This window comes from Anguilla rostrata, chromosome 4 (genome assembly GCF_018555375.3).
Source record: "Anguilla rostrata isolate EN2019 chromosome 4, ASM1855537v3, whole genome shotgun sequence".
Lineage (NCBI taxonomy): Eukaryota > Metazoa > Chordata > Actinopteri > Anguilliformes > Anguillidae > Anguilla > Anguilla rostrata.
In genome coordinates, this window is record NC_057936.1 from 40,830,094 (window position 1) to 40,843,038 (window position 12,945).

Below are 12,945 nucleotides of genomic sequence, written 5' to 3' on the forward strand. Positions count from 1 at the left end.
GAGCTTTAGAGTGTCGCCAGTAGTGTATGCGCGTGAGCTTGACAATACATTTCTCACAGAAAAGGTTGTTTGTCGCCTTTTTTTAGTTCATTACAGTGGTGATAGAAGTGACAATAATTAAGTGGTGCTATACTGTTAGCCTTTACTGATCGCCGTACAAAGTTAATGTGAAGTAGCTAGCACAATCGGACAGCACTAACCCATAAAAATGTACGTTGAATGATACTTGCTCAATCGAATGGTAAATCTGAAAAACATTCCATTATAGTCAGCGGCACCGAAATTTTCTTTCACACACTCAATAAACGGTAAGAGTCCCAGTAGAACATTGAATTAAACCTTTTAAAATTATATATTTTCTGAAACGTTATCGATTCCGCTTGGCCACAGTGAGTTAAACTAGGCAATCTGAGCATATAGTTACTATGTAAATTACGTCAGAAGGATTCAGCTTTGTTGTTTGCTACCTAAACTTCACAGCACACTTGTAGCAGGACGGTGTGTCCAGTCAGATTTCTTTACGGGGCGTGGAAAGGGGAGTGGTTACTGTACTTGTGACGCACTAAGTCGATAACATTCTCAACCGGTTGAAAATAGGATGATAAATTTAAAGCTCATATTTCTACAAAAATAAAGAATGGACATATTTAATACTTTACTCATCGTGTTTCTTCAATGCCTCTTGTGCAAATAGCACATAAAACCGAGAAAGTGTGAAAACCACCATGTTACTCCTTTAAAAATCTTCTTAATATGGTTGGGAAGTTTAGACCTGTCCAGGTCTAAAGGGGAAAAAAAATCATTGCTGGGTCTTTGGAGAATATGCAGTACAGTCTTGTAATTTAAATTCAAAATCTAAAGGGAATAATTGCTATATGAACAATAAAAAAATAAAAAGGAACATACCCATCTTTCCAAGGTCTAGCACCATGTCATAGTTTGCCTTACCCCTGCAGGCATATGTGAAATTTCTGAAGTAGAAAATGCAGGTCTGATGTGAAAATGTTTCTCCTGCTTGCTGGAAAGAATATATTGATCAGCAGAATTAAATCAGTTATTTTGAAGGTGTTCACCAGCCTCTAAAATCTTTTCAGCCTCCTGTCGAGATGTTGCAGTGACCTGGTAAAATTCGGTAAGGGTAGAAAGGTGCGGTACGCTGTGGTGACGGTTGCAGTGCTGAATATTGGCGTGGAATTGTACACTGTCCTTTCTCCTGAATCATGTTTGTCCAGACTGTGCTCTGAGATTGAAAAGTCATAGTGAACAGTACTACGTTTGAGTTTACAGCAAATTCAACAGCAGAAGGCGACTGCCCATTTTGCCGTGTGTGCTGTGGGGTTAGAGATATGGGCTTAGCTTACCACATACCAGTCTGTCGCTGTCTGAACCATCTGAATGTCACATGCTTCACAGATTAATTGCTACAGATAGCAGTCCTGTTCACTGACAGCTGTCCCTCAGTGCTGAGGGGGTGGAGCCAAAACTCAGAACCATTTGACAAATAGTGAAATAATGTGCATATTTTTGTAGTGGATTATTACAAATTTAAACAGTTGTGTGACAAAAACTGTATTTTTTTCTTTAACCAGTAGAGTACAAGTTTTCTTTCCTTTCTTTAGTGTGGTCCTTTTCTACTTCCTGTTTTTGATGTTTCTGTAAATTCTGTTTAAAATCTTTTCAAGTTGTTTGTTTCCGTGATGTCATTTGAATTAATTTGACTTGCTTCAGGCACTGCTGAGGATGGATATGCTAACAGCCCAGTGATCTTTATTTGTGACCCCAGGTAAGCTGTGGAGCCGGTGTATGAAGGTGGCCTACAACATTCTTCATAAGCTGGGGACCAAGCTGGAGCCCATGGTCCGACCTGGAGATCGGGTGAGCGAGTGAGAGTGACAGCATGTGTGATGTCATTATGTTCAACATGCAACATGGGAAATTTTTACAAGATAAAAGTAATAAAGTGGGGCTTTTGATTGGCTACTGTTGATGAGTCTGTGCATCAGAATGCTCAAACATGTGCTCCCTGGGTTTGCTGAGCAGACCCCCATAGTCATCCAGTCAGATCAGTGCAATGCTGACTAATGCAAAAACAAAAATTACGTAACTGACTATATACTATTTAATCCCCTATATGGTCATATTTAGGGGTCAAAGCAATGAAGTTGCTGGAACCCTATTGTTTTTGTTCTGTTTTTTTTTTCTCCAAAGTTGAACATGCTATAGAGCACGTTCAAATTTGAAAATTTGTAACTTTAAAACCAGTTGACTTGGAGACATGCAACCATAGACTATTTGATGCCGTTGTTCACAAGGAAGAAATAATATATTATTGGGTTGATAAAATGTACCTGTGTAGATTTTCTGATATCTTGAATTTTCTGGGGGGAAAAAAATCCTTTTCTCATTAACTGTACATCCAGTTGATGTCAGATTTTTATTATCCATCTTTGTGCTAGTCACTAATTACACTATGAAGCAATAGGTGATGTATCAAAAATGGCAGAATGGCAAGCCAATCAATTTAGGCCTATTTGGGCATGTCATTAAAATCATTGTAATTAATTGGAGGCTGGCCATTGTTCGTTCTTAAAAAAATAATGCTTTATGCATAAGTCTAATCAGCCATGTGGAACAAGAACACTTTTTTCAACAGCCTAACTAATTTGGAAAGGAAAAGTTTCTATGTTAAAAGATGTGGAAAATATAGGCAGTCATATTTCAGTATATAAAAATTAGCACATGATGCCAAGTTATAGCTTGGTATGTTTAATTCCCGACTTGGTCTTCAGCGTTGTGATTTGAAAGGCATATTTACTCTAAATATGAAAAAATTTGAATGGTGTCAATAGCATTAGAAACACTTTGTTCAATTGCCTAATTAAATGTTGAAGGAAAGATTTCTACATTCAAATATGGTGCAATTACAGCCAGTAATGTAAAGTAAAGTATATTTCAGTATATGAAAATTAGCACCCAATGATAAGTCACAGTTTTAATTCTAATTCTGTTAAATTCCAGACTTGGTGTTCGACCTTCTGCAGTATTGCGCTCCCTGCTTGGACCCTGGAATTTCTGCTTTGCAGCTATATTATGTTTTATTTGTATTATTTGTTATTCATATCATCAGCTGTTTTATTCTTGTTGCTAAATAATTGTCTGTTTTATCATTTTTATCCTAATACTTTAATACAAAAGCATAACAAGTCATGCAGAAATTGCATTGTACCAAACACAAAAAGGAAATACATCAAACTATGAATCAAACTAAACTTTGGCTAAGACAGTCCCTCTCTCTCCTGTGGTTGTAGGTTGCCCTGGTATTCCCCAACAACGACCCTGCAGCATTTATGGTAGCGTTCTATGGCTGCCTGCTGGCAGAGGTCGTTCCCGTGCCGATTGAAGTTCCGCTGACCCGGAAGGTAATAAAGAAATTATTAAGTTATTAGAACAATATGACAAGAAGTATAGACAGAAATTTACGCTGATTTTGGGATTAATGATATGGTGAGACCAACACTTTGTTTAAATAGATAGTTTACTTTTGGTTTGGCACCAATGCATGGATATGTCACAGACTGTTTTACCCTGTTTTATTCATTCTGCTGCTGAACATGCAGCAACTTGCCAGGTCATGTGCATTAGCTGAAGCAATGACCCTTGGAGGGTTCAGGACCCTCAGTGCTTGTCTCTCTCTGGAGTCAAAAATGAATTTGCTCTTTTTTTAATTTGCAATGAAATACTGAGAGATCGCATAAATATAGCACGTTAAACTATACATGTCCTGGATCAAAAACTCCTTGACCACAAGTTCATAAAATCTTAGTGTGAATATGTAGAACTACAAAAGATCTATGAAGCAAAAACTAAGCAATGTACCCAGCGTCTCCAAATCTGTCAAATGTCTAAATTATGCATTGCTGTAAATCACATATTCAGATATTTCAATACAAATCAACTGTTTTGACTCAAGAAACTCACTGTTGCATCATTTTCAAGTGGGAATTGCAAGCTTTCCGTCAGTACAGTGGTCATCTACACTCTACACTCCTGGGCAAAAGAAAATGGACCAAGCCCAAAATGGCTAAATATTAAGCTTTTAATTGTCTTAGCAACAAATCATTGATCAGAAAATTAGCAAGAATTAAACAAATGCACTCCTGAGACCTCCTGTGCCACCATCTGCTTGTTTACTTTTGCTGCAGTGAACTGTTTGGGGAAAAGCTAGAAACAGGGAAATTCACTTAAATAGTTTTCTTGTACGCAAAGGTAAAGTCATGATAATGATTAAAATGTTTGATGTAAAATTCAAACTAACACATCTGGGTGTACAAAATTTTCCAAAAATATGGGATGTTTTTTTTCTTAAAAGATTAGTCATTATTTGGTTATCTGCCACACCTGATGAAGCCCATCAAGGGTCTGATAACAAGCTCATAAATGGAACCAGGATTGATAGAGCAGGGAGAGATCTACAGTATGCAGTGTTGTGAGTTCCACGGTAAATGAGCGAGAAAATCTGCTCCAAAAAAAGCAAAATATCATGCAGGGGTTGCTGTCAGAAACCGCATAGCTGGCCTTCGTCAGGCCAACTGTAGCTATTCTGAAATTTACTAGACCCTAAAGGCAGAGGAAATCCCTATTTCTCTATCAGCTATTAAGAGAATAGGTCAACGCTTTGAAACAACAGCTAATGTTGCCAGAAAGAAAGGATCTGGAAGGCCCAAAGCCTCATCATGCAGGGGTGACCACCTGCTGAAATTTACAGTTCTCAAAGACAGGAAAAGAGCCTACAAAAACTGTCAGCAGAATTCAAGACCTCAGAAAAGACTCTTTCGAGAAGAACAGTAACCAGAAGGTTATCTAATACAGGTTTTGTGTCTAGAAGATGTGTTACAATGCAATTGCTGTCTCAGAAAAACATCAAAGACAGAATTAAGTTTTTGGCAGAAGTTTGATTCAGAGTGGTTCAGCAGAGTTGTGTGGAGTGATGAATCACAATTTGAGTTGCATGACGATACTCCAGAGAGGTGTCTTTGAAGATCTGCTGAGAAATACAATAGTGAATGCACCTCCACCACAGTTAAGCATGGAGGAAGAGGTGTCATGGTATGGAGAGCCTGTTCAGTTGCTGGTACTGGTGAGCTGCTTCACTATGGAAAGTCAATTAATGTTTTGGAATACAGGAGAATATTGCGGAAAAGGCTTGCTTCCCACAATTGAAAAGTTATTTTCTAAAGAGGAACGCTCAGATGTTATTTTTCAACAAGACAATGCTCCTGCCCACACTGTAAAGACCACCAAAAAGTGGCTTGAGAACAAGTCCATCAGGCTCATGTTTTGGCCTGGTCAGAGTCCAGATTTGAACTCTAGAGAATATTTGGTCTCACATTAAACACAAACTAACCGGGGAACATTTTTCAACTACTCATCAACTGTTTGAAGCCATCAACATTGAATGGAACAACATTGACTCATTTTTCTGTAAAAAGCTGTCCGCCAGTTTGCCCACATGGCTTAAACATTTAAAGAAATCAAGAGAAAAGCTATCCCATACTAAGTTACTTTATCTATTTACTTAATTCTTGCTTATTTCTGGACAAATGATTTGTTGTTAAGACCATTAAGAGCTTAATATTTTGGGCCATTTTGGGCTTGGCCAATTTTTTTTTGCCCAGGAGTATTACTAGAAGTCCAGGAATGTATCCAAAATCTCTCCAAAAATGAATAAAATGCTTTTTGTCCATTATAAAGCATATAAATGAGCCCCTTATGAAGGCGCAAGATGAAACATTAATATCAGATTAAAAAATAATGCAAAAACATTGTCACACAATGTGGTACAGTACCTAAATGTGTAATAATTAACTCTCGTATGTATTTCTGTACTCTACAGTATGTAATGTTTTCTTGTATGGGGATGGGACGACAAGAAAACAATTTTCAACCGTCCACCACGTTTTGGCAAACTTTCACGTCATAACCGTTGCATGCATCACAAAAACTACTAAGCTACCAACGAACGCTTACATTACAGTGAAATATTCTCATTATAAAATACCAATAGCCTATTTAAAGACACACAATTTATATTTAATCAAAATATTTTGAGCAGTAATACTTACATAGCGATGACGAAATCATATCTGTGTTCAGTAGATAGAGAAAGAGACTGTAAATCAATGATGCAGATCTCTCCGCTTCTATTTTACTCCGTTGTCAGCTACGTCTATCAGCAAACATAGCTTAGCTATGCTCAGAAGTCCTCAATAATAATAATATTTTTCAAGTAATTACCAAAAATCATTGGTGCAGTGTCTTTTACTGCTACCACGGAGTGAATGCGTAAGTGAATGGGATGATGAGAAAACTTTCAGTTACTCTGAGCTATAAAACGCTATTCCAAAAGCAAAATTAGACATGTTATACATCGTTAGAAAGCTTATACTGTCACCTACTGAATAAATTAATTGTCAATGAAGCCAGACTGTACTAAAAAGGTCGACAATGCCGTACACAACACGTGTGGTATTACGAGCATCTATTTTGGAAGGTACCCAGGTGTCACAAATGCGCATATATTTCACAAACGGATTGTCCAAGACAATATATGACTGCTCAGTCTCAAAAGGGACATCTCTACGCATAAAACCAATGGTAAGGTTGTATATGTATTCAATATTTAGTCCTAGATACTGACTGTAGAATGACATAGTATAATTTTTGAAAAAGTGTTTTCACTGCTTTATTGGCATATCTTAGGGCTATTGTTGGGTTTTTGAGTGGTGAAATAATATTTCTCTGAATTCCCAGGTCGACAATATTGTCCATTATGCCACGGGTGGGGGGTGTAGTTGCAGATGAGTCTGCAGGGAGGTTGTGCTTGTTAAATGAACAACCAGAGCGACAATGGTGGTGCTGCTAAACTTCATATTCGGCATAGTTGTCATGTATCGTCTACTAATGAAACTAAAACAAAGCGTTTCTAGGCACGGCCGTGTGCCGACTACTAGGTGGTGTGCGCTAAGAGGTTAAAAAAGTAGGTTGACTATGTGCAAGTGTTATCATAAACTTGCGTCATTTCAAAACAGTTCAATTCCTGTATGTGTTTTTTCCTCTGAAAAGAGCTCAATCAGTATTGCTGAAATGTAGGATCAGTGCCTATTGTGGCTGGCTGAAATGCCACGTATCTCCCTCCAACATTTCCAGAAAGAATCTTGAGACTGCCAGAACATTCTTTGGCTGACTTCCATTCCAGAACTAATTTCCCAAGCCAACAGAAAGTTACTCTGCTTCCAGCAGTGGGGAATCTCCCTGAGATTTCTCCACGCAGGTAAATGACTGGGAAAGACTATTGAAAGAGGAAACTCGGGACATGAGTGAGGTGCTTTATGACCCCCCCCCCCCCCAACAGTTTAGGTAATTGCTGATGTGCACTCCAGGAATGGGAGTTAATAGCATCAGGACATCTCATTGTTTATAACCAAGCAAAGGCAAAAATGTGCTTTCAATTGTTCTTTTAATACTGACACAGATTTAATACTGACACTTTCTTTGCTGTTTTCCTTTGTGTCTTTGTTCCAGTTCTTCTGTTTGATTTCATGTTAAGTTTCTGACAGCTTTGCATTTCCTCTTGGAGAACTGTACTCTGCAGTGATTTGGTGCGGTGGGTTATAAAAGGTTCAACCGGTCAGTTTAATTGGCAGAGCTGAGGCGTGAGGCTCAGACATGTGCTTGCTGTCTGTTTAGATTGAGCGTGCTCTCTGTGGGCGACGCCGCTTTAGCAGGATGACAGCGGGTTTGTGTTGAATGTTTTTTCTTCCACCATGATTCATTCCTGAGTTTAAAATTTTGAACATCCAGGCCCTTCATTATGCCTGTCCCATTCCTGCAGAGTCCTCTGTATGTGCATTAGGGCTGCGCACATGGACTTGCAGTGCCACAGTACGGTACTTCTTTCTTCCTGGACAGCATTCCCTTGGGAGGTCGGTACAATGAAACGGGAAGGCTGAATCTCCCGACCAGTCCTGTTAAGGCCAGTTCAGATCAATGACTCTAAACAGAGTCTAAACAGCAATGAGACTAAACAGTTTTAAAATGTTAAAATGTTGCAGAGAAAATTGCAGCGGTGTAAACTGGTTAGTTGCAGAGTGTCTGAAGCCGTTGCCTGGGGTCTCAAAAGACCCACCTTGTCAAATCGCCAAGTGCAGTTTTAGAATGTTTACAATCAGACGTTTTGGAATTTTGCAAGTTGCATCCAGTCTCGTTGCGGATCATTGATCTAAACTGGCCTTTAGACCCTGCATCATGCTGCCGCTGCTGCAGTCAGAGTCTGATCTCAGGCTCCACGCCTGCTCCTTCACACCACAGCCAAACTGCATCCTGATCCTCAGTCCTCAATCCTGGAATGATGGAACATTGAATCTGGAACTTGAAACCTGGATACTGTCTGCTGCGGGGTCCATTTAGTGTTGTGGTTTGCTTGGGAACTGTTTTAGACATTGCTTTCTGTTGGTTTCTTAAGAACATTTAGGGATTTTTTTTTGAATACATGAATACAGTTATGTAATTTAGTATGTATTATGGAGGTGTCATGGCTGGTTGCATAACATTTATCACTGCAGTAAAGAAATGTTGGTACTGATCAGCCAGGGAAACCGATTAAGCTACCATCAAAAGAACAAACAGTATCAGCTGAAAATATTTCTGTAATGCATACAGGGCCTTGCACTTGCTCTTGAGAACGACAGGTGTGACATGTGGGTGTGGTGGGGCCAGTGGTCTTTAGATAGGAATAACATATTGGTGTTTGATATATTCTGAACGCACAAAAGTATTGTTTTCGGGAAAGGCAAAGAAGGCCTCCGTGTTCTCAGTTTGTTCGCCTTATTGCCCTTCCATGAGCTTGTGCTGCAGCCCGTGCTGCCACTTAAACTCCAACCTGTTCTCTGTTCAACTGTCCTGACCCTGGGGCCAGATTTATTTATTTATTTATTTATTTATTTATTTATTTATTTATTTATTTATTTATTTATTTATTTTTGTTTGTTTGTTTGTTTGTTTATTTATTATGTGTTTATATATTGATTCATTATTCTGTCAGTGTCCAAGTGATTAGTCATTTAATTTTTATTTAAATTATCCATTTAGCTTTTTTTTTGCTGAATATATTTTGGCAGGCATCATTGCTGTGGATGCTGGAAGACAGTTGTTGTTCTTGCTGTTAGAGCCTCACAGGCATATCAGGAAGCCACAGTAAAGTACTGGCACCAGCTGTGTGTGAGCTGGTTTGTGTGGATAGTGATGGTTGTGGGATATTTGCAGTGGTGTTTGGGATAGCGTATAAGCACCATCAGTTTCCCCTTTGTCAAGGACTAATTTTGAAGACTGATTTCCTCTCCTTCACTGCACTTCATTTTGCAATGACCCTTAGCCCCCGGGGCGTGGCTGGTTTAAAGGGTTTGGGACACAGGTCTGGACTCCAAATTAAAGCTGCTTGCTGCTGCCAGTTATCAGCAAATGAAATGCCACTGGCCAGATGTGCAGCATGGCTCTGTCCAGCCTTCTGACTAGGGTACAATTCCGGTTCCTAATGTAGATCATCTAGGATCTCTTTTGCCATTTGGTTCAATCTAGCCCTACAGACAGGTGGTGGAGCTGGTGTTCTTTTCTGCCTGATACATTGATTGATGAATGTCATGGACATTTTTCTTCAGTTATTTTTCTTGTTTTTTTGTTAACAGGCCTTTGAATATTGATCCAGATGATCGAGTAATGTCACACTCAGTTGTTGAATATCTCGGTCTTGTCGCCAGAATAAGCAGCACGAAGAAAGTGCCCGAGCGCTGCCCTTCTATGCCTGAGCCAGTACTGCCACACCCTGGCTTCGCCTCTCCTCTTTTCCCACTCCTAATGCCCATCCCCTCTCTCCTCCCTCCTTGCTCCATTCTTCCACAGGATGCTGGGAGTCAGCAGATTGGTTTTCTGCTAGGAAGCTGCGGAGTCACTGTGGCCTTGACCAGCGACGCCTGCCACAAAGGCCTACCCAAGAGCCCCACGGGAGAGATCCCCCAGTTCAAAGGTCACTCAGAACTATGTACATAACAAGAGCCCCATGGGAGAGATCCCCCAGTTCAAAGGTCACTCAGCACTATGTACATAACAAGAGCCCCATGGGAGAGATCCCCCAGTTCAAAGGTCACTCAGCACTATGTACATAACTAGAGCCCCACGGGAGAGATCCCCAGTTCAAAGGTCACTCAGCACTATGCACATAACAAGAGCCCCAAGGGAGAGATCCCCCACTTCAAAGGTCACTCACACTATGTACATAACTAGAGCCCTATGGGAGAGATCCCCCAGTTCAAAGGTCACTCAGCACTATGTACATAACTAGAGCCCCACGGGAGAGATCTCCCAGTCCAAAGGTCACTCAGCACTATGTACATAACTAGAGCCCCACGGGAGAGATCTCCCAGTCCAAAGGTCACTTTGCACTACATATGTAACAAGAGCTCCATGGGGAAGATCCCCCAGTTCAAAGGTCACTTTGCACTACATATATTGCAAGAGCTCCATGGGGAAGATGCCCCAGGTCAAAGATCACATTACATTATGAAGCACAGCACATTGCATAGCAGTAACAAAGGTCACATTGCATTTCAAAACATTACATTGCACAGCAGATGCAAAGGTCACATTGCTTTGCAGAATGCATCTAGATTTCAGTGCAGTGTTTGCTGCTAACCTCACCTAGCATGTCCCATTGGCAGGGGGTGGGAGTGTAGAAGGGTGTTGCCCCTCGTAATCTTTACAGGGATTATATTTGGGTATCAATAGCAATGTTACAGCAATGGCTGGTTATATTTTTAAAGTAATGATTAAGAACCATAGCAACTGACATCTCCAGAAATATTTTGTCAGATTAAGTGTGAAACTTGCTTAATGTGCGTGTGTGTCTATGTCTTTGTGTCTGTGTGTGGACGGACGTGTGCGTGTCTGTGTCTTTGTGTCTGTGTGTGGACGGACGTGTGCGTGTCTGTGTCTTTGTGTCTGTGTGTGGACGGACGTGTGCGTATCTGTGTCTTTGTGTCTGTGTGTGGACGGACGTGTGCGTATCTGTGTCTTTGTGTCTGTGTGTGGACGGACGTGTGCGTATCTGTGTCTTTGTGTCTGTGTGTGGACGGACGTGTGCGTATCTGTGTCTTTGTGTCTGTGTGTGGACGGACGTGTGCGTATCTGTGTCTTTGTGTCTGTGTGTGGACGGACGTGTGCGTATCTGTGTCTTTGTGTCGTGTGTTGGACGGACGTGGCATGTCTGTGTCTTTGTGTCTGTGTGTGGACGGACGTGTGCGTGTCTGTGTCTTTCTGTCTGTGTGTGGACGGACGTGTGCGTCTCTGTGTCTTTGTGTCTGTGTGTGGACGGACGTGTGCATGTCTGTGTCTTTGTGTCTGTGTGTGGACGGACGTGTGCGTATCTGTGTCTTTGTGTCTGTGTGTGGACGGACGTGTGCGTATCTGTGTCTTTGTGTCTGTGTGTGGACGGACGTGTGCATGTCTGTGTCTTTGTGTCTATGTGTGGACGGACGTGTGCGTGTCTGTGTCTTTCTGTCTGTGTGTGGACGGACGTGTGCGTATCTGTGTCTTTGTGTCTGTGTGTGGACGGACGTGTGCGTGTCTGTGTCATTGTGTCTGTGTGTGGACGGACGTGTGCATGTCTGTGTCTTTGTGTCTATGTGTGGACGGACGTGTGCGTGTCTGTGTCTTTCTGTCTGTGTGTGGACGGACGTGTGCGTATCTGTGTCTTTGTGTCTGTGTGTGGACGGACGTGTGCATGTCTGTGTCTTTGTGTCTATGTGTGGACGGACGTGTGCGTGTCTGTGTCTTTGTGTCTGTGTGTGGACGGACGTGTGTGTGTCTGTGGGGCGTCTCTCCAGGCTGGCCTAAGCTACTCTGGTTTGTCACGGAATCCAAGCACTTGTCCAAGACTCCCAGAGACTGGTTCCCACACATCAAGGACGCCAACAACGACACTGCCTACATTGAGGTATCAGCCTTACGGCTTTATTCTCGCACCTTTCACATACCGTATGCACTAACATTCAGAGGCCATGGGGTCTCATCTCAACCAGTACATACTGAGGTCAGTAATGATAGTTACTGCAGAAATGACATTGGTACATCATTCAGTGAGCCTTGAATCTACCATTCAACTGATTCCACATTTAAATGTGAAATCCATTCAATGTCACTCGTCAGAAATAAATATGACTGAATAGCGAATACAAAACAAAAGAAGATAGTGGGGCTATCTGGCTGCATTTTGAATTGCCATGTGTTTCTGTGCTGTTTCCGTGTGTGACTGGAGAGGAATCGATAAGCCCTGTCTCTATGTAGGAATGAGCCCTTTCTCCATTAGTCACACTGGATAAAACAGAATGAATAATTAATCTGTCATTACTTCTGGACTGCCCAATACCACAGAGATTTCAGAGGTATTAGTCCAGTTGGTCCACGTTTTTTTTTTTTTTTTTGTTCTGCTATCGATCTGTCTGGATTGCACATCTATAATGAATGTTTCAATCAGTGCCGTGTAAGGCATACTTCAGTCTTTTATTATTATTATTATTATTATTATTATTATTATTATTATTAGCAATAGAAATAGCAATTAGATTAGCAATCGGAATAGCAATTAACACATCAGTTAAAAAGCATCTGGCTGAAAAATAGTTGTAAGGATTATGCCTATCGTCCTGTTTAAAAGTTTCCGTAGTCTTTGACAATATTACTCAAGTAATATACCAAATGTATTATATAATTCAAACAGCTCTCTGTAAGATCAGCCTCACGCTACACCAAGAATGGGACTACTAACTACTCCGATCCTGTTTTGGATGTTTTTTTTGTGATAATCCAGCCTTCTAGCATGGTGCAGTCATCCACAGC

General features: G+C 40.9%; 1 protein-coding gene across 8 annotated transcripts in view; it reads left to right on the forward strand.

Annotated features, from left to right (window-relative positions):
- LOC135253400 (disco-interacting protein 2 homolog C-like) overlaps nucleotides 1-12,945 on the forward strand; it is a 168,927-nt gene that overhangs the window by 102,882 nt on the left and 53,100 nt on the right. For all 8 annotated transcript variants that reach the window (XM_064332661.1, XM_064332653.1, XM_064332655.1 and 5 more), the window contains exons 10-13: nucleotides 1,784-1,875; nucleotides 3,309-3,419; nucleotides 9,955-10,078; nucleotides 11,934-12,043. In XM_064332661.1, coding sequence (XP_064188731.1) covers nucleotides 1,784-1,875; nucleotides 3,309-3,419; nucleotides 9,955-10,078; nucleotides 11,934-12,043 — 437 coding nt within the window. The remainder of the gene's footprint in view (nucleotides 1-1,783; nucleotides 1,876-3,308; nucleotides 3,420-9,954; nucleotides 10,079-11,933; nucleotides 12,044-12,945) is intronic.